Genomic DNA, 17919 nt, shown 5'->3' with positions numbered 1-17919 from the left:
CTCTCCCTCCCCGTCTCCCGTCTCTCTCTCTCTCCCTCCCTCCCGTCTCTCTCTCCCTCCCTCCCCTTCCCTCTCTCTCCCCCCCCCTCTTTCCCCTCCTCCTCCCCCCCCTCGCTCTCTCTCCCCCCTCCCCCCTCTCTCTCTGCCCCCCTCCACCCTTCCCGTCTCTCTCTCTCTCTCTCCACCCTCCCATCTCTCTCTCTCCCCCTCCCCCTCCTCCCTCCCTCTCTCTCTCCCTCTCCCCCTCCCCCCTCCCGTCTCTCACTCTCTCTCTCTCCCCCTCCCGTCTCTCTCTCTCTCTCTCTCTCTCTCTCCCCCTCCCGTCTCTCTCTCTCTCTCTCTCCTTCTCCTGTCTCTCCCTCTCTCTCCCGTCTCTCTCCCCCTCCCCCCTCCTGTCTCTCTCTCCCCCTCCCCCCTCCCGTCTCTCTCTCCCACTCCCCCCTCCCGTCTCTCTCTCCCCCTCCCCGTCTCTCTCTCCCCCTCCCGTCGCTCTCTCTCCCTCCCCCTCCCGTCGCTCTCTCTCCCTCCCTCCCCCTCTCCCGTCTCTCTCTCTCTTCCCCCTCCCCCCTCCCCCCTCCCGTCTCTCTCTCTCTTCCCCCTCCCCCCTCCCCCCTCCCGTCTCTCTCTCTCCCCCGTCCCGTCTCTCTCTCTCCCCCCCTCCCAGTCTCTCTCTCTATCCCCCCCACCCCCGTCTCTCTCCCCCTCCCGTCTCTCTCTCCCCTCCTGTCTCTCTCTCCCTCCCCCTCCGTCGCTCTCTCTCCCTCTCTCCCCCTCTCCCGTCTCTCTCTCTCTCTCTCTCCACCTCCCCCCTCCCGTCTCTCTCTCTCTTCCCCCTCCCCCTCCCGTCTCTCTCTCTCTCCCCCTCCCCGTCTCTCTCTCTATCCCCCCCACCCCCGTCTCTCTCCCCCCCCCGTCTCTCTCTCTCCCTCCCCCCCTCCCGTCGCTCTCTCTCTCCCTCCCCCCCTCCCGTCTCTCTCTCTCTCTCCCTTCCCCCCTCCCGTCTCTCTCTCTCTCTCCCTTCCCCCCTCCCGTCTCTCTCTCTCTCTCTCACTCCCCCCCCTCCCGTCTCTCTCTCTCTCTCTCTCCCTCCCCCCCTCCCGTCTCTCTCTCTCTCTCTCTCCCTTCCCCCTCTCGTCTCTCTCCCTCCCCTCTCCCGTCTCTCTTCCTCCCCCCTCCCGTCTCTCCCCCCTACTCCCGTCTCTTCCCCTCCCTCCCCCTCTCTTTCCCTCCCTCCCCCCCTCCCGTCTCTCTCTCTCCTTCCCCCCTCCTCCCCTCTCCCTCCTCCCGTCTCCCTCCCCTCTCCCGTTTCTCTCTCCCTCCCCCCCCCCCCTCCGTCTCTCTCTCTCTCTCTTCCCCTCCCATCTCTCTCTCTCTCTCTCTCCCCCTCCCCCCTCCCATCTCTCTCTCTCTCGCTCTCTCGCTCTCTCTCTCTCTCTCCCCCTCCCGTCTCTCTCTCTCTCTCCCCCTCCCGTCTCTCTCTCTCTCTCTCTCTCCCCCCCCGGTCTCTCTCTCTCCCCCTCTCTCTCTCTCCCACTCCTGTCTCTGTCTCTCTCTCTCTCTCTCCCCCTCCCCCCCCCCCGGTCTCTCAATCTCTCTCTCCCCCCGGTCTCTCAATCTCACCCCCCCACCCCCGTCTCTCTCTCTCCCCCCCCCACCCCCGTCTCCCTCTCTCTCCCTCCCTCCCTCCCCCCCTCCCGTCTCTCTCACTCCCTCCCCCACCTCCCGTCTCTATCTCTCCCTCCCTCTCTCCCCCTCTCTCTCACTCCCTCCCCCCTCCCGTCTCTCTCTCTCTCTCCCTCCTCCCGTCTCTCTCTTTCTCTCCCTCCCCCCCTCCCGTCTCTCTCTCTCTCTCTCCCTCCCTCCCCCACTCCCTCTCTCCCTCCCTCCACTCCCTCTCTCTCCCTCCCTCCCTCCCCCCACTCCCGTCTCTCTCTCTCCCTCCCCCCAGTCTCTCCCTCTCCCTCCCGTCTCTCTCTCTCTCCCCCCCAGTCTCTTCCTCTCTCTCTCTCCCTCCCCAGTCTCTCTCTCCCTCCTCCCCCATTCTCTCTCTCCCTTGCCCCCCCTCCAGTCTCTCTCTCCCTCGCCCCCCCAGTCTCTCTCCCTCCCTCTCCCCCAGTCTCTCTCTCTCTCTCTCCCTCCCTCCCCCCCCAGTCTCTCTCTCTCTCTCTCTCTCTCTCCCTCCCTCCCCCCCCAGTCTCTCTCTCTCTCTCCCTCCCCCCAGTCTCTCTCTCTCTTCCTCCCCCCCAGTCTCTCTCTCTCTCTCTCTCCCTCCCCCCAGTCTCTCATTCCCTCTCCCCCAGTCTCTCATTCCCTCTCCCTCCCCCCCCCCCACTCTCTCTCTCCCCCTCCAGTCAGTCTCTCCCACCCCCCCTAGTTTCTCTCTCTCTCTGATATTTTCTCTCCACAGAAGGCGGTGAAAATGTTAGTGTAGATAATCACAGCGATATTCTAGGCAAAAGTCCTGAAGATAATCCAAAAGCTAGAAGCAGCTCCAGCGGCAGTGAACTCCACTCGGGTCGTGGTTCGGCCTCACTTCGGCTTCCTCGTACGTCGCACTACGCATGCGAATCGAGCGCCCATGCGCAAAAAGGGGGTGGAGTCCAATGCGCGCATGCGCAGAAGGACATACAAAAAACTAGTGCAAATAATCACGCTGGTAAATGCATTGATGGATTTGTAAGATGCATTTATCACTATTTGAGAAATATGTCTCTCACCTGTACGTCTGTATGACTCATGGCAGGTGATGGTGATTTCTGCTGCCAATTCCATGTAGTGTTTAGACTGGTCTGTTGGTGCATCATCAGCTCCCATGGCTAACATCCCTCCCGAAAAACACGCCAGATGCCCCATCTTATGGTCCAATATCCCACCCCTCCACTCTGCAATATAGGTCAAACCACTGGCAGATTTTCTTACTAGATTTGTCTCTATTGCCTGCGGGAGCACAGAGAGAACAGCACGTTAGCTCATGCGGCATTATATAACATTTTCATTACTAATTCTGGCATTAGACAAAGTTGCAATAGTCATATATCAAGTTTGTGAGCTTAACCTCTAAATGATTATTAAGTTCCAAGTATTTTCTTGGAGCAACTAAAAGTCCATTAGTACTATATTTCAGCACAAGATAAACATGCAACATTTAGTACAGTTGTTGTAAGGAAATAACAGCTGAATATGACAAATAGTAAAACTGTAATACAAAAGTAATATAAGTTTCTAGAGGCCTTAACACGTGATAAAATTAATGCTCACCAAGAAAGATATGGGCTAATTAAAGACAACCAGCATGGATTTGTAAAAAGGTAAGTTGTGTCTAACAAATTAAATAATGTTCTTCGAGGAAATTAACAGAGAGTATGGATAAAGGAAATACAGTGGATGTTGTGTATATGGATTTTCAAAAGGTGTTTGATAAGGTACTACATAGGTGGCCAGTTGATAAAATTAAGGCACATGGTATTAAAGGAAATGTAGAACATGAGCATCTATCATGTTACTGATCCTCAGGGTGCACATAGGAGAAAGAAAGATATGTTTGACACCCAGGGGAAGTATACTGTGAGGAAAGATTAGGATAGGTTGCTTTCATTTTTAGGTTCCTTGTAATATAGGATAATGTGTACTTAGTTCTTGCTCAATTATTCATACGATTATAATCATACAGGAAAGGATACAGTTATAAAATGCTTAGCTGCTCACTCATTTTATTTGGACTTCCATATTAATGTAGGGACAAAGACATCTGCTGTGATGTCATATTCTAGGATTGGGTTGAATAATTTATAATTTATGTGAAGGTTGGGGTTAAGGAATATCATCATCATAGGCAGTCCCTCAAAATCGAGGAAGGCTTGCTTCCACTCTAAAAGTGAGTTCTCAGGTGACTATACAGTCCAATATGGGAATTAGTCCCTGTCACAGGTGGGACAGACAGTGGTTGAAGGAAAGGGTGGGTGGGGAGTGTGTTTTTCCGCACGCTCCTTCCTCTGTCTGCGTTTGGTTTCTGCATGCTCTTGGCGATGAGACTCGAGGTGCTCAGCGCCCTCCCGGATGCTCTTCCTCCACTTAGAATGGTCTTGAGCCAGGGATTCCCAGGTGCCGGTGGGGATGTTGCACTTTATCAAGGAGGCTTTGAGGGTGTCCTTGAAGCATTTCCTCTGCCCACCTGGGGCTCACTTGCCATGTAGGAGTTCAGAGTAGAGCGCTTGCTTTGGGAGTCTCGAGTCGGGCATGTGGACGAGTGGCCCGCCCAACGGAACTGGTCGAGTGTGGTCAGTGCTTCGATGCTGGGGATGTTGGCCTGATCGAGAACACTGTCGCTGGATAAGGAGTAATGGCAATGGTGATAAAGGAAGACTGTTAAACAGAGGAGAACACTTCATGAAAAAGTTGAGATCTGATGCCCTTTGCAGCCATTACTGAGGAATTCTCTGAGTGAAATCCTCTTGGTTCTTCATGTGTATCTGCCTTCAAAGCATCTAAGACGACTAGGAATCTCCAGATGCAGAAATGTTTGGATGGCAAAGTTGTACAGGGCACAATAAGCTTTGTGGGATACATGCTCCGAAACATATAGAGGCCCTCCGAATGTACCAAGGCAACAACCTTCAAGACCCCTATGGTTCTATCTCTGAAATCTCCAACAGATGTATATGTCTTGTTGTAGTACTCCTCAGCTGGTTTCTTGCAACTCTTAAAGGGGCCATTATACACGGCAGCTCATCGTCCGCAAGCTATCTGTCACTTCACTATCTTGGTTGAAGAGTTTAGGGAGGGCAGAATTCTTGAGGATGAATACATCACGACAAACTCCAGATAATCTGGCATTGACATTCTTTGCATGTGGTCACATTTGGCAAGTGGTAGCCCTTTCTATTAAGAAAGTTGGGCGGGGCAATTGTATGAGCTTGCAGTGCTGTGTGCTTGTCCTCTATTGCACCCTGCATTTTGGGTAACCCAGCAATGTGAGAAAACTGGATGGTCCTATCACGCTGCTGTCTTTCTGTTATGCCAAACTGGATGAATTCCCCAGTTCTCCTAACGAGTGCTTGCCTGGATGGATATTACACAGATCTCCAGGGACTGCTTGAAATGTTCATAAAAAATTAGTATAACGGCTACTTTCACAACCACAGGCGGATTTGTCCAGGGAAATAACCTTGGCAACAAATCTTCATGTCGCAGCTCACACAATTCTCCTCCTTCTTCTCTTCTCAGGCTGTCCCTCGTTCCCCAAAATTATTTTTTTGACGGGTCGGGGATGGGGACCGGGGGGGGGGGGGGGGTTGTAGGGTGCATCCTCCTCATGTGCTGCCTTACTTTCCTACCCCATCCCCCCAGCCCCTTCCAAATTGTACAGCTGCTCCTCCTCCATTAAAATTACACACAAGGGAACGCCCATTGGGAATCCCATATCTTTATTCAGAACTTCTTACTGTGGCTGAGGGAGAAAAGCTCTAAGTGGTCTCAGGTCCTCAGGCCGTTAATAGCAAGGCCTATCCAGGTGCAAGGAAACAATGCTTTAAAAGCACTTCTGTAACTCCAGCAATTACTCTTGCAAGTTTTTTCAGGATACAACAACAACTTTCATTTATATAGCACCTTTAACGTAAAATATCGCATTGGGAGGTGACGACACGTTCAAGAATTGAGAGAGGAAAGGGAGGTTGGAGATGGGGCGATAGTTTGAAAGGATGGGAGAGGGGTCAAGGTAATGTATTTAGTATTTAATATTAATGTACTGCAGATTAATATACTTCCAACATTTTCAGCTAATGCTGACAACAGGTACACCAACAAGTCGTCAATTACACTTGGCACAATGGAACTGTAATTCATGGGCTTTTGGAGTGATGTGGAAGTCCGAAACTAGGGTCTTCAATTCAAACAAAGCCAATTGCGAAGATAACACCACCAAGATTTTAAAATTATCATCCTTGCTTTCAAATCCCTCCATGGCCTCGCTCCTCCCTAGTTCTGTAACCTCCTCCAGCCCTACAACCCTCAGCGATATCTGCCCTCCTCCAATTCTGGACTCTTGTGCATCCCCGATTTTAATCGCCCCACCATTGGCGGTCGTGCCTTCATCTGCCAAGGCCCTAAGTTCTAGAATTCCCTCCCTAAACTGCTCCACCTCTCTTTCCTCCTTTAAGATGCTCCTTAAAACCTACCTCTTTTCTGCCCTGATATCTCATGTGGCTCTATATCAAATTTTGTTTTAATAACTCTCCTGTGAAGTGCTTTGGGATGTTTTACTACGTTACAGGTGCTAAATACATGCTAGTTATTGTTATTTTGTTGTGTTGTTGTTGTTGTTATGTTGGCTGAGGTAGATTGGAAATTAGATTCAAAGCTGTGAGGAGGACATAGAGGCTGCAAAGGGATATAGACAGTTAAGTGATTTGGAAAGAAAGTGGCAAATGGAGCATAATGTGGGGAAGTTAAATTATCTACTTTAGTAGGAAGAATGAGAAAGCAAAATACTTTTTAAAAGGTGAGAGACTGTAAATGTCTGTATTCAATGGGATTTGGGGGTCCTTGTACACAAATCACAAAAAGTCATGGTAAAACTTTACAAATCACTGGTTAGGCCTCAGCTGGAGTATTGTGTACAATTCTGGGCACCACACTTTAGGAAGGATGTCAAGGCCTTGGAAAAGGTATAGAAAAGGTTTACCAGGATGATACCAGGGATGAGGGACTTTAGTTATGTGGAGAGATTGGAGAAGCTGGGATTATTCTCCGGAGAGCAGAGAAGGTTAAGGAGAGACTAAATAGAGATATTCAAAATTATGAGGGGGTTTTGTTAGAGCAAGTAGGGAGAAACTGTTTCCTTTGGCAAGTGGGCTGGTAACCAGAAATCATAGATTTAAAATAATTGGCAAAGAAGTTGAGGAGAAATGAGGAGAACTTTTTTTATGCAGAGGGTTGTTAAGATCTGGAACGCATTACCTGAAAGATTAGTGGAAGCAGATTCCGTAACAAATTTCAAAAGGCAATTGGACATAAGAACATAAGAAATAGGAGCAGGAGTAGGCCATTCGGTGCTTCGAGCCTGCTCCGTCATTCAATATGATCATGGCTGATCTTCTACCTGAACTCCACTTTCCTGCCATATCCCCATATCTCTTGAATCCCTTTGTATCCAAAAATCTATCGATCTCTGCCTTGAATATACTCAACATCTGAACATTCAGAGCCCGCAGGGGTAGATAATTCCAAAGATTCACAACACTTTCAGTGAAGAAATTTCTCCTCAACTTAGCCCTAAATGGCCAACCCCTTATTCTGAGACCGTGATCCCTAGTTCTAGACTCCCCAGCCAGGGGAAACATCCCCGCAGCATCTACCCTGTTAAGCCCCTTAAATTGTTATATGTTTCAATGAGATCACCTCTCATTCTTCTAAACTCTAGAGAATACAGACCTAGTCTACTCAATCTGTCCTCATTTCAGGAATTAGTCCAGTGAACTTTCGTTGCAATTCCTCTAAGGCAAGTATATCCTTCCATAGGTAAGGAGGTCAAAACTGTACACAGTACTCCGGGTGTGGTCTCACCAAAGCATAATTGCAGTAAGACCTCTTTGGTCTTGTACTCCAATCCCTTTGTAATAAAGGCTAACATACCATTTGCTTTCCTAATTGCTTGCTGTACTTGCATGTTAACTTTCTGTGATTCATGTACAAGGACACCTCGAACCCTCTGAATGCCAACATTACCCAGTCCTTTTAAAAAAAAATTCTGCTTTTCTATTTTTCCTACCAAAGTGGATAACTTCATATTTCTCCACATATTCATCTGCCACTGTACTAGAAGAGAACTAATTTGCAGAGTTATGGGGAAAAACTAGTGTGGGACTAAATTGGACAGCTCTTTCAAAGGCCGGCACAGGCACGATAGTCTGAATGGCCTCCATCTCTGCTGTACGATTCTATGATTGTCCTTGTACAAGACTTTGGTTAAGCCTCATCTGAAATACTGTGCCCAGTTCTGGCCCTCACATGATGGGAGATATAGAAGCTTTGGAAAAGGCTGTCAGGAGGTCCACTAGATTAATAGCTTGTTTAAAAAGTTTAATTACCATGATAGGCTCAAGGGTTTTTGTACTCTAGAAAAGTGTGAACTTCAGAATGATTTGATTAAAGTATTTAAAATGATGAAGAGACTACATTATGACCATGTGGACAGATTATTTGAATTAGATAGGTCAAGGAGAATGAGGGGATATGTGTATGTTACATAAGCATAGAATCAGGTGAGATGTCATGAGGTTTTTTCTTATCACAGAGGGTCATCGACCTTGGGAATAAGTTGGTGGCTCATGCAGATTCACTGCAAACATTCAAAGGGAAGCTGGACGGGTTTCTGGAGGAGACGCACACACACAGCTTTCCTTACTCGATTTTCATTTGAGACTGAAGGAACAGTTCCTGGCACTCCAGTTGCTGGGAGGGGGTTTTGAGTGGGCCTCACTGTTGGGCTGGGGGGGGCGAGGTGAGGGCAGAGCCTAGGAAGCCTAAACTCATGCTCCCCCGATCCCATGAGGAAGTAAAAAAAAAAGTAGTAAGACTCTTCTGGCTCGAACTCCTCTTCCCGTCAGGTTGACTTGGCGGGGAAGCCACAATGACTCCCCCATTCAAGCCCATGATTAAAATAGCAGTCAGGCCCGATGTCATCAGAGCCTGATCTGCACATGTAAAGAAGAATCCCACTGGTTTCCACCAGTTGTTCATTTCGCCTGCTCATTAAAGCAAGTTAAAATCAAACCCTGTGGGAAGAGACCGGGTAAGTCCTCCAGGCGGATAGGGTTAAAATCACTTGTGTTCTGTTTTTTTTTTAAAAACAAACTTCAATATAATCTTTATCTCCAATAAAGCATAGCAATGTGTCTACTTGTTTTTCACAATTATTTGAAGAGAAGCTACTGAGTAAAAACTGCTATTAGCGAAAGAAAATTCAGTGTAACTAACTGAAAATGATTAATATATCCTGGGAATTAGGTGCACAAGGCAAAAATACCAATTCCAAGTCCAGGCTTTTAGGAAAGGCCGACGGCCAGAAGTAAAAACTCTAATGAAGTCATTAAAAGACACAAAAGACAATTCAATAGATAAATGTAATCATGTTGTTGTGAAATATGTAACTTCTTGAAGTTTTTATTTTGTTTTAACTCTTATTATGGATATTAGAAATTTAAGTTAATGAGAAGAATGTGGCAGATCAAAAATATGTAGATGCAAAAATTTCAGTAAGTATTTTAAGCAATGTGAGGGAAGTCAGTTAGTGGCTATATTGTACAATTACACCATGATTTATACTGCCAACCTTATCAAAACCTTTCATAATTTTTGAACACTTATTTCAGATCTCCTAGAATAGAATTATACAGCACAGAAGGAGGCCATTTGGCCCATCGTGCCTGTGCTGGCTCTTTGAAAGAGTTAGTCCCACTCCCCTACTCTCTCCCCATAACCCTGCAAATTTTTCTTTTTCTAGTATTTATCCAATTTCCTTTTGAAAGGTACTATTGAATCTGCTTCCGCCAGCCTTTCAGTCAGTGCATTCCACAACTCGCCGTGTAAAAACATTTCTCCTCATTTCCCCTCTGGTTCTTTTGTCAATTACCTTAAATCTGTGTCCGCTGGTTACCAACCCTCTTGCCAGTGAGAACAATTTCTCCTTATGTACTCTATCAAAACCTCTCATCATTTTGAGCACCTTTTTTAAATCTCCCCGTAACCTTCTTTGCTCCAAGGAGAACAATCCCAGCTTCTCTAGTCTCTCCAGATAACTGAAGTCCGTCATCCTTGGTACTATTCGAATAAATCTCCTCTGCAACTTCTCCAAGGCCTTGATCATCCTTCCTAAAATATAGTGCCTAGACTTGGACATGATAAACCAGCTGAGCCCTAACCAGTAATTTATGAAGGTTTAGCATAACTTTCTTGCTTTTGTACTCTGCCTCTATTTAGAAAGCCTGCGACCACGTATTCTTTTTTAACATTCTTATCGATTCGTCCTGCCATCTTCAAAGATTTGTGCATGTGAAACCCCAAGTCTCGGTGTTCCTGCACACTGTTTAAAATTGTACCATTTACTTCTATAATAAGGAGTCATAGATATAAGATTAAATGTAAGAGATTTAGGACAGAAAGCAGGAAAATCTTTTTACACAGAGAGTTATGAGGCATTGAGGTCGTGGAATGCACTAGCAGAGTTAGTGATTGTAATTTCTACATCATACTGTTCCAGTGAAAAGACACCCAGTTTCTCTAGTCTGTCCCCAAGACTAAAGCCTCTCATCTCATGTAATTTTAGTAAACCTCTTCTGTACCCACTCCATGGCCTTATCAACCTTCCTAAAGTAGGGTGCCCAAAAGTAGATATAATATTCTAAATCTGGCCTAATCAATGATTTGAATAGGTTTGGCATTACCTCTTTACTTTTGTACTTGAAGCCAGAATTTATAAAACCTTGGGTCCCAGAAGAATCAGGAATTAACCCAACTCTTAGCCTCCCTCAATTCAAACTGCCCTCCAGCACTGTCCAGCTCATTTGATTAATCTTACAGTCAAGCTTCTTCACCTTTGGCAAAAGAAACAGCCCTATGAGCACAATCGCCACACAGCCTCACTTACAATGGCACATTTAAAACACAGCTACCACCACCAATGCCTGTTCAGGCCATACTTTCTTCCTTATCTTCATTCAGCAATACATTACTTTTTCAGCATCTCACTCAATTGGTCTCTCTCAATAATATTAATAGTGCTGCCTACCTTTTCCCAGGGAAGGCAAGGGAAGTGTTCTATAAAGTAAGGAATCAACTGATGGTAGGGAAGGGGAATGTCCATGATGGGATAATTATACATTGGCTCATCATGAACTAAATGGCCTTCTCTTGCTTCAAGCCTTCATATTCTTAATACAAATATTGGTGAGTTCTACAGCAATATATCAAGCATTTGTGGAGTTTTGTACCTGCAAAGCCTCATAATACATAGTTTTGGCATCCTCGTCAGTTTTGTCAGACATAAGCCAGGATTTGATCAAATATTCATAGAAACTGTCCCCAAGCCCACCAATGGAGACATGATCTAGAAAACAAAAATAGCAAAAGATATAGTTAGCTATCAGGTGTTGGGATTTTACCTCACTTCCACTGCATTATCAAAAATAAATCAAACATTAAATAAGAAGGTAGGTACCTACCTTTTGATGTCATAACTACAGTACCAATGGTAAAATAAAACAGGTAATTCAGAGAAACAAGTCTTGTTATGGCATCCTCCCTTACAATATACTAGAAGAATGCAGCCCAAGCACTATCTTCAGTTCTTTTGACACGAAATGTATAGCAACACAAGCTTTAGTCACCAAACTCTACATCCCCACTTCCTTTATGAGAAACTAGAAACAAATAGCTCACTGGAGCAGTGTTTTGGAGGAATATTTTCCTGATGGTAAAATCTCTGTCCATCTTTCTCAACAACTCCCAGTTTGAATGTCTTCAATTTGGTTTCCCCCCTGTCACAACACCAAAATGGCATTAACCAAATCACAAATGACATCCTCTGTGTCTTCAAGCATGGTGCATTATCCCTACTCATCTTCCACCATCTGCAGCTTTTGACCTAGTGGACCACATCATACTCCTCAATGACTCACCTCCATTGTTTCAGCTCAGTGGGACTACACTCACTTAGTTCCATTATTACCTATCTGATCGTAGCCAGAGCATCTCCAGCAATGTTTTCTACCAAGGCACTGTAATCTCCGAAGTCCCCCAAGGATCTATCCTTGGCCCTCTCCTTTTTCGCATCTACATAGTGCCACTTGGCAACTTCATCTGCAGACATGGGATCAGCCTCCACATGTTCACGCTGCAGTGAAAATTCATCTGATAAACAAAAGCCTGATACTAAATCGGCACCAGCATATCTGAAGGAAAAGGACCCTTAAAAGGACACGTTGTAAATCACCTCACAGCAGAGGATAGATCACCATAGCAACAAGAATGAGTCCAGGCTGGCCAGAGGTCATTTGAACTCCTGCCTACGTTGTAGACGCCGAGAGAAATTAAGTGAAGTGTCAATCAATCGTGGGTTGTATTTGTAGGAACCTATTGTTGACAAACCACCGCCCCAGAGGTGTGGTGCTATTTTAAAAAGGTCTTTTAAAGCTAGGCAGAGTGAAAGAGACACAGATCCATGGTGACTCCTCCAACCTTGCCTTTCAGCTCCTGGCAGCGCCATCTCACCTGGTATCTTTCTGTCTGCTCGCTACCTCTTCATACTTGATGCAGGCTTATAGATTGCCTGTGAAGTAGATGATCTGGCTACAAGAGAAAGCCACGCTACATTACAATGGAATCTATCAAAATACTAGGAATCTTTCTGACAAGCTTGAGCCAACCATGAGTACATAACGTTCGTTATGGGGTTAGTCTAAAAGAAAGAAAGACTTGCATTTATATACCACCTTTCACAACCTCAGGACATCTCAAAGCACTTTGCAGCCAATGAAGTACTTTTGAAGTGTGGTCACTGTTGTCATGTTGGAAATGCAGCAGTCAATTTTTGCACAGCAAGGTCCCACAAACAGCAATGTGATTATGACCAGATAATCTGTTTTTTTACTAATGTTGGTTGAGGGATAAATATTGGCCAGGACACCCGCTCTTCTGCCAAACAGTGCCATGGGATCTTTTACATTCACCTGAGAGGGCAGACATTTGATTTCCAAAAAGTGAAAGTAATTCTAGTTCAGTTTTGGTCTCCTAATCTGAGGAAGGATGTTCTTGCTATTCAGGGAGTACAGCGAAGGTTCACCAGACTAATTCCAGGGATGGCTGGACTGTCATATGAGGAGAGACTGGATCAACTGGGCCTTTATTTACTGGAGTTTAGAAGGATGAGAGGGGATCTCATAGAAACGTATAAGATTCTGACGGGACTGGACAGGTTAGACAGATCAGCAATGATCTTGTTGAATGGCGGAGCAGGCTCGAGGGGCAAGATGGCCTACTCCTGTTCCTAATTCTTATGTTCTTATGTAGATGCGGGAAAAATGTTCCCGATGTTGAGGAAGTCCAAAATCAGGGGACACCGTCTTAGGATAAGGGGTAGGCCATTTAGGACTGAGATGAGGAGACACTTCTTCACTCAGAGAGTTGTTAACCTGTGGAATTCCCTGAAGCAGAGAGTTGTTGATGCCAGTTCATTGGATATATTCAAGAGGGAGTTAGATTTGGCCCTTACGACTAAAGGGATCAAGGGGTATGGAGAGAAAGCAGGAAAGGGATACTGAGGGAATGATCAGCCATGATCTTATTGAATGGCGGTGGAGGCTTGAAGGGCCGAATGGCCTACTCCTGCACCTATTTTCTATGTTTCTATGCATAAACCCAAGATGTTAGTTAAATTCTGATGTCATTTTTTTAATGTATTAATAATAAATGACAGTACTCTTTATTGTCTACTGAGACAGGGTTAATTAATAATCTTACAGTAAAGGATCCTCTGTGGAAGAGTGATCATAATATGATAGAATTTCATATCGTTTGAGAGTGATGTGGCTACGTCTGAAACTAGGGTCTTAAATTTAAACAAAGCTAATTACATAGGTTTGAGGGGCGAGTTGGCTAAGTTAGATTAAAAAATATGACGGTAGATAAGTAATAGCAACATTTAAAGAAATAAAGATAAAAAATAGACTTGCATTTATGTAGCGATTTTCATCACCACCGGACATCTCAAAGTGCTTTACAGGCAATGAAGTACTTTGTGATGTGTAGTCACTGTTGTAATGTAGGAGATAATTCATAATTCTCAACGAACATATATTCTCAACACAATAAAAACTCCATGGGAAAAGTAGCCCAACCGTGGCTAACTTAAGAAGTTATCGATAGTATTAGAATAAAAAAAGAGCTTACAATGTTGCGAAAAGGAGTAGTAAGCCTGAGGATTGGAAGGGTCTTTAGAAATCAGCAAAGGGTGACCAAGAAGTTGATAAAGAAGGAGAAAATAGAATATAAGAGTAAACTAGCAAGAAATATAAAACAGATTGTAAGAGCTTCTACAAGTATGTAAAAAGGAAGAGATTAGCAAAAGTAAATGTGGGTATCCTAGAGGCAGAGACAGGAGTAATTATAGTGGCGAATAAAGAAATAGTGGCATTAAACAAATAGACACAAAAAACATACCGGAAATAGTGGGAACCAAGGGTGCAATGAGAGTGAGGAACTTATAATAATTAATATTAGTAAAGAAAAAATACTGGAGAAATTAATGGAATTAAAATGCCCTGAACCTGATGTCCTACATCCTAGGATTTTAAAAGAGGTGGCTACAGAGATAATGGATGCATTGGTTTTGATCTTCCTGAAGTCCCTAGATACAAGAACGGTACCCGTGGATTGGAAGGTAGCAAATATAACCTCGCTATTCAAGAAAGGAGGGAGAGAGAAAACAGTAAACTATAGGCCAGTTAGCATGACATCAGTAGTAGGGAAAATGCTAGAATCTATTATTAGGGACGTGGTAACAGGACAGTTAGAAAATATTAGCCAGTCAACATTTATGAAAGGGATGACAAATCTATTAAGAGTTTTTGGACAGTGTAAGTAGCAGGGTAGATCTGGGGGAACCAGTGGATTTAGTATATTTGGATTTTCAAAAGCCATTCGATAAGGATCCACACAAGAGGTTTGAGAGTGTTGGGCAAGTGATGATTATTTCATCACACTTCGGATGAGCTGGAGTGGCTTTGAGGGGTCAGGAAGTGCGCTGCTCATCACAGAGTACCCAGCCTCTGTCTTGTTCTAAAAGTGTTGTTATGATTGGTAGAGTTAAGCTTCTGGTCAATGATGTTAATTCTGGGGCAATCGATGATGCTGGCATTCAAGGTTGTGGTAGATGTCCGGATGTCTTCTTTTGGATATAACAACTTGCATTTATATAGCACCTTTAACATAGTAAAACATCCCAAGACGCTTCACAGGAGCGTTATCGGACAAAATTTACACCGAGCCACATAGGGAGATATTAGAACAGGTGTGTTTTAAGGAGCGTCTTAAAGGAGAAGTGGTAGAGTGGTGGAGAGGTATAGGGAGGGAATACCAGAGCTTAGGGCCTAGGCTTCTTAAGTCACGGCAGCCAATGATGGGGCAAAGTAAACTGGGAATGAGGCAAGAGGCCAGAATTGGAGGAGCTCTCATTTTTGACCCCATAATTACTTAAAACAGTCTGCTTCTATCTATCCCTTTCTATCCTTTTGTAATTTTAAATGATTCTATTATATCACCCCATAATTACATAGGATCTTTAACACAGAAACAGGCCATTCGGCCCAACCAGTCCATGCCACCGTTTATGCTCCATTCGAGCCTCCTCCCGTCTTTCCTCATCTAAATCTATCAGCATAACCCTCTATTCCTTTCTCCCTCATATGCTTGTTTAGCCGCCCTTAATTGCATCTATACTATTCGTTTCAACCACTCCCTGTGGTAGCAAGTTCCACATTCTCACCACTTTTTGGATAAAGAAGTTTCTTCTGAATTCTCTATTGGATTTCTTGGTGACTATCTTATATTATGCTCGTCCCCACAAGTGGAAACATTCTCTCTGCAACCACTCTATCAAAACCTTTCATAATTTTAAAGACCTCAGCCGTCTTTTTTCAAGAGGAAACCCAGCCTGTTCATCCTTTCCTGATATGTATACCCTCGCATTTCTGGTATCATCCTTGTAAATCTTCTCTGCACCCTCTCCAGTGCCTCTATATCCTTTTTATAATATGATGACCAGAACTGTACTCTAAGTGTGGTCTAACCAAGGTTCGAAACAGGTTTAGCATTTTGTTCCTACTTTTCAATTCTACACCTCTAGATATGAACCCTACCTAGTGCTTGGTTTGCTTTTTTTTACGGCCTTGCTAAATTGTATCGCTACTTTTAGTGATTTGTGTATTTCTACTCAGAGATCTCTTTGTTCCTCTATCCACCTAGACTCGCACCCTCGAAGTAATAAGTGACCTCCCTATTCTTCCTACCAAAATGTAATACCTTACATTGATCTGTGTTGAACTTCATTTGTCAATTATATGCCCACTCTGTAAGTTTATTAATGTCCCCCTGTAATTTGTTGCACTCCTCAGTATTGACTGTCCCCCCAATTTGGTGTCATCCACGTTCTAATCTGTGTTCTAATAAAAAAAAGGAACCAATTTTCCAAAATTTTCTTCGATCCCCGGGGTGTGAGATCGATCCATGGAGGGATGGGGTGAGGTCTGATCCCCGATCCTGGATGGGGGAGTCGGGATTCTCGGAAAAGACTGCTCCTCCTAGCCCAAAAGGATTGTTCCCCCAGGCTGTTCTCACCTCACTACAGCTACTGGGAATCCAAAACCCTGGGATCCCTGGCGCCTGCAGTTAAACCTGCACAGCAGAGGCTTCAGGCCTCATTATATTTAAAATGCCAGCTCGCCTCCTGGTAGTGGATTGGCTGCCTGCCCCCACCGTCCCACCCGAGTAAAAGGTGAAAGTGGGCGAGTTGGGGTCGGGTTTTAGATTTTTACAACTTTCATTCCCCCCCCACCCCTTAATCGCTTTTTCATGTGAAAATTCCCTCCGGAGTTTCATCTCCCATTTTTTAACCCACTCTCCCATCTAATCATATATTTTTGAAGCTTGCTTTGGTCTTCTAAGGAATTATCTATACCTCCTATGTTAGTTATCATTTGAACATTAGGACACCACTCCCATTAGACCTATATCTAAATCACACAGTGACCAGAAGTAGCCTCACTACTATGGCTACAAGAGCAGGTCAGAGGCTGGGTATTCTGTGGTGAGTGTCTCACCTGCTGACTCCCCAAAGCCTTTCCACCATCTACAAGGCACAAATCAGGAGTGTGATGGAATATTCTCTACTTGCCTGGGTGAGTGCAGCTCCAACAATACTCAAGAAAGGTTAACACCATCCAGGACAAAGCAGTCCGCTTGACTGGCACCCCATCCTCGACCTTAAACATCCACTCCCTCCACCACCAGCGCACCGTGACTGCAGTGTGTACCATCTACAAGATGCACTGCAGCAACTCGCCAAGGCTTCTTCGACAGCCCCTCCCAAACCCACGACCTCTACCACCTAGAAGGACAGGGGCAGCAAGCACATGGGAACACCACCACCTCCACATTCCCCTCCCAAGTCACTCATCATCCTGATTTGGAAGCATATCGCCGTTCCTTCATCGTCACTGGGTCAAAATCCTGGAACTCCCTCCCCAGCAGCACTGTGGGAGTACCTTCACCGCACAGATTTCAGCGGTTCAAGAAGATGGCTCACCATCATCTTCTCGAGGGCAATTAGGGATGGGCAATAAATACTAGCCTTGCCAGCGACACCCACATCCCGTGAACAAATAAAAAAAACTCACTTCCAACAATTGTGACAAACTATAGAATCGAGAGAACCAAGCAAAATACAGAAAGCACAGAAGAAAACTAGAAAAGGAAATGAGAGAGGCAAAGCGAGTGTATGAGAAAAGATTAGTAGTAACATAAAAGGGAACGCTAAAGTCTGTTATAAACATAACTTCAATTATGTGAAGAGTCGAGAGAAGCTGGGATTGTTTTCCTTATAGCACAGAACGTTATGGGGAGATTTAATAGAGGTGTTCAAAATCATGAAGAGATTTGATAAATAAGGAGAAACTATTTCCACTGGCAGGAAGGTTGTTAACCAGAGGACTAAGTCCATAAAGGTCATTGTATAAATTATTTTACGTGATGACTTGTGATCTGGAATGCATTGCCTGAAAGGGTGGTGGAAACAGATTCAATAGTACCTTTCAAAAGGGAACTGGATACATACATGAAAAGGAAAAATGTGCAGGGCTATGGGGAGTG

The 17919-nt window shown here is 45.1% G+C and overlaps 1 protein-coding gene across 3 annotated transcripts in view; it reads right to left on the bottom strand.

Moving 5' to 3' along the window:
• LOC139279810 (mannosyl-oligosaccharide 1,2-alpha-mannosidase IA-like) overlaps positions 1–17919 on the bottom strand; it is a 197906-nt gene that overhangs the window by 51613 nt on the left and 128374 nt on the right. For all 3 annotated transcript variants that reach the window (XM_070899045.1, XM_070899044.1, XM_070899047.1), the window contains exons 8-9: positions 10989–11104; positions 2718–2937 (exon numbers count right to left, since the gene is read on the bottom strand). In XM_070899045.1, the coding sequence (XP_070755146.1) occupies positions 2718–2937; positions 10989–11104 (336 nt within the window). The remainder of the gene's footprint in view (positions 1–2717; positions 2938–10988; positions 11105–17919) is intronic.

Source organism: Pristiophorus japonicus, chromosome 14 (assembly GCF_044704955.1).
Source record: "Pristiophorus japonicus isolate sPriJap1 chromosome 14, sPriJap1.hap1, whole genome shotgun sequence".
Lineage (NCBI taxonomy): Eukaryota > Metazoa > Chordata > Chondrichthyes > Pristiophoridae > Pristiophorus > Pristiophorus japonicus.
The sequence above is the reverse complement of the archived record's forward strand: the minus strand, read 5'-3'. Positions and strand labels throughout refer to the sequence as shown.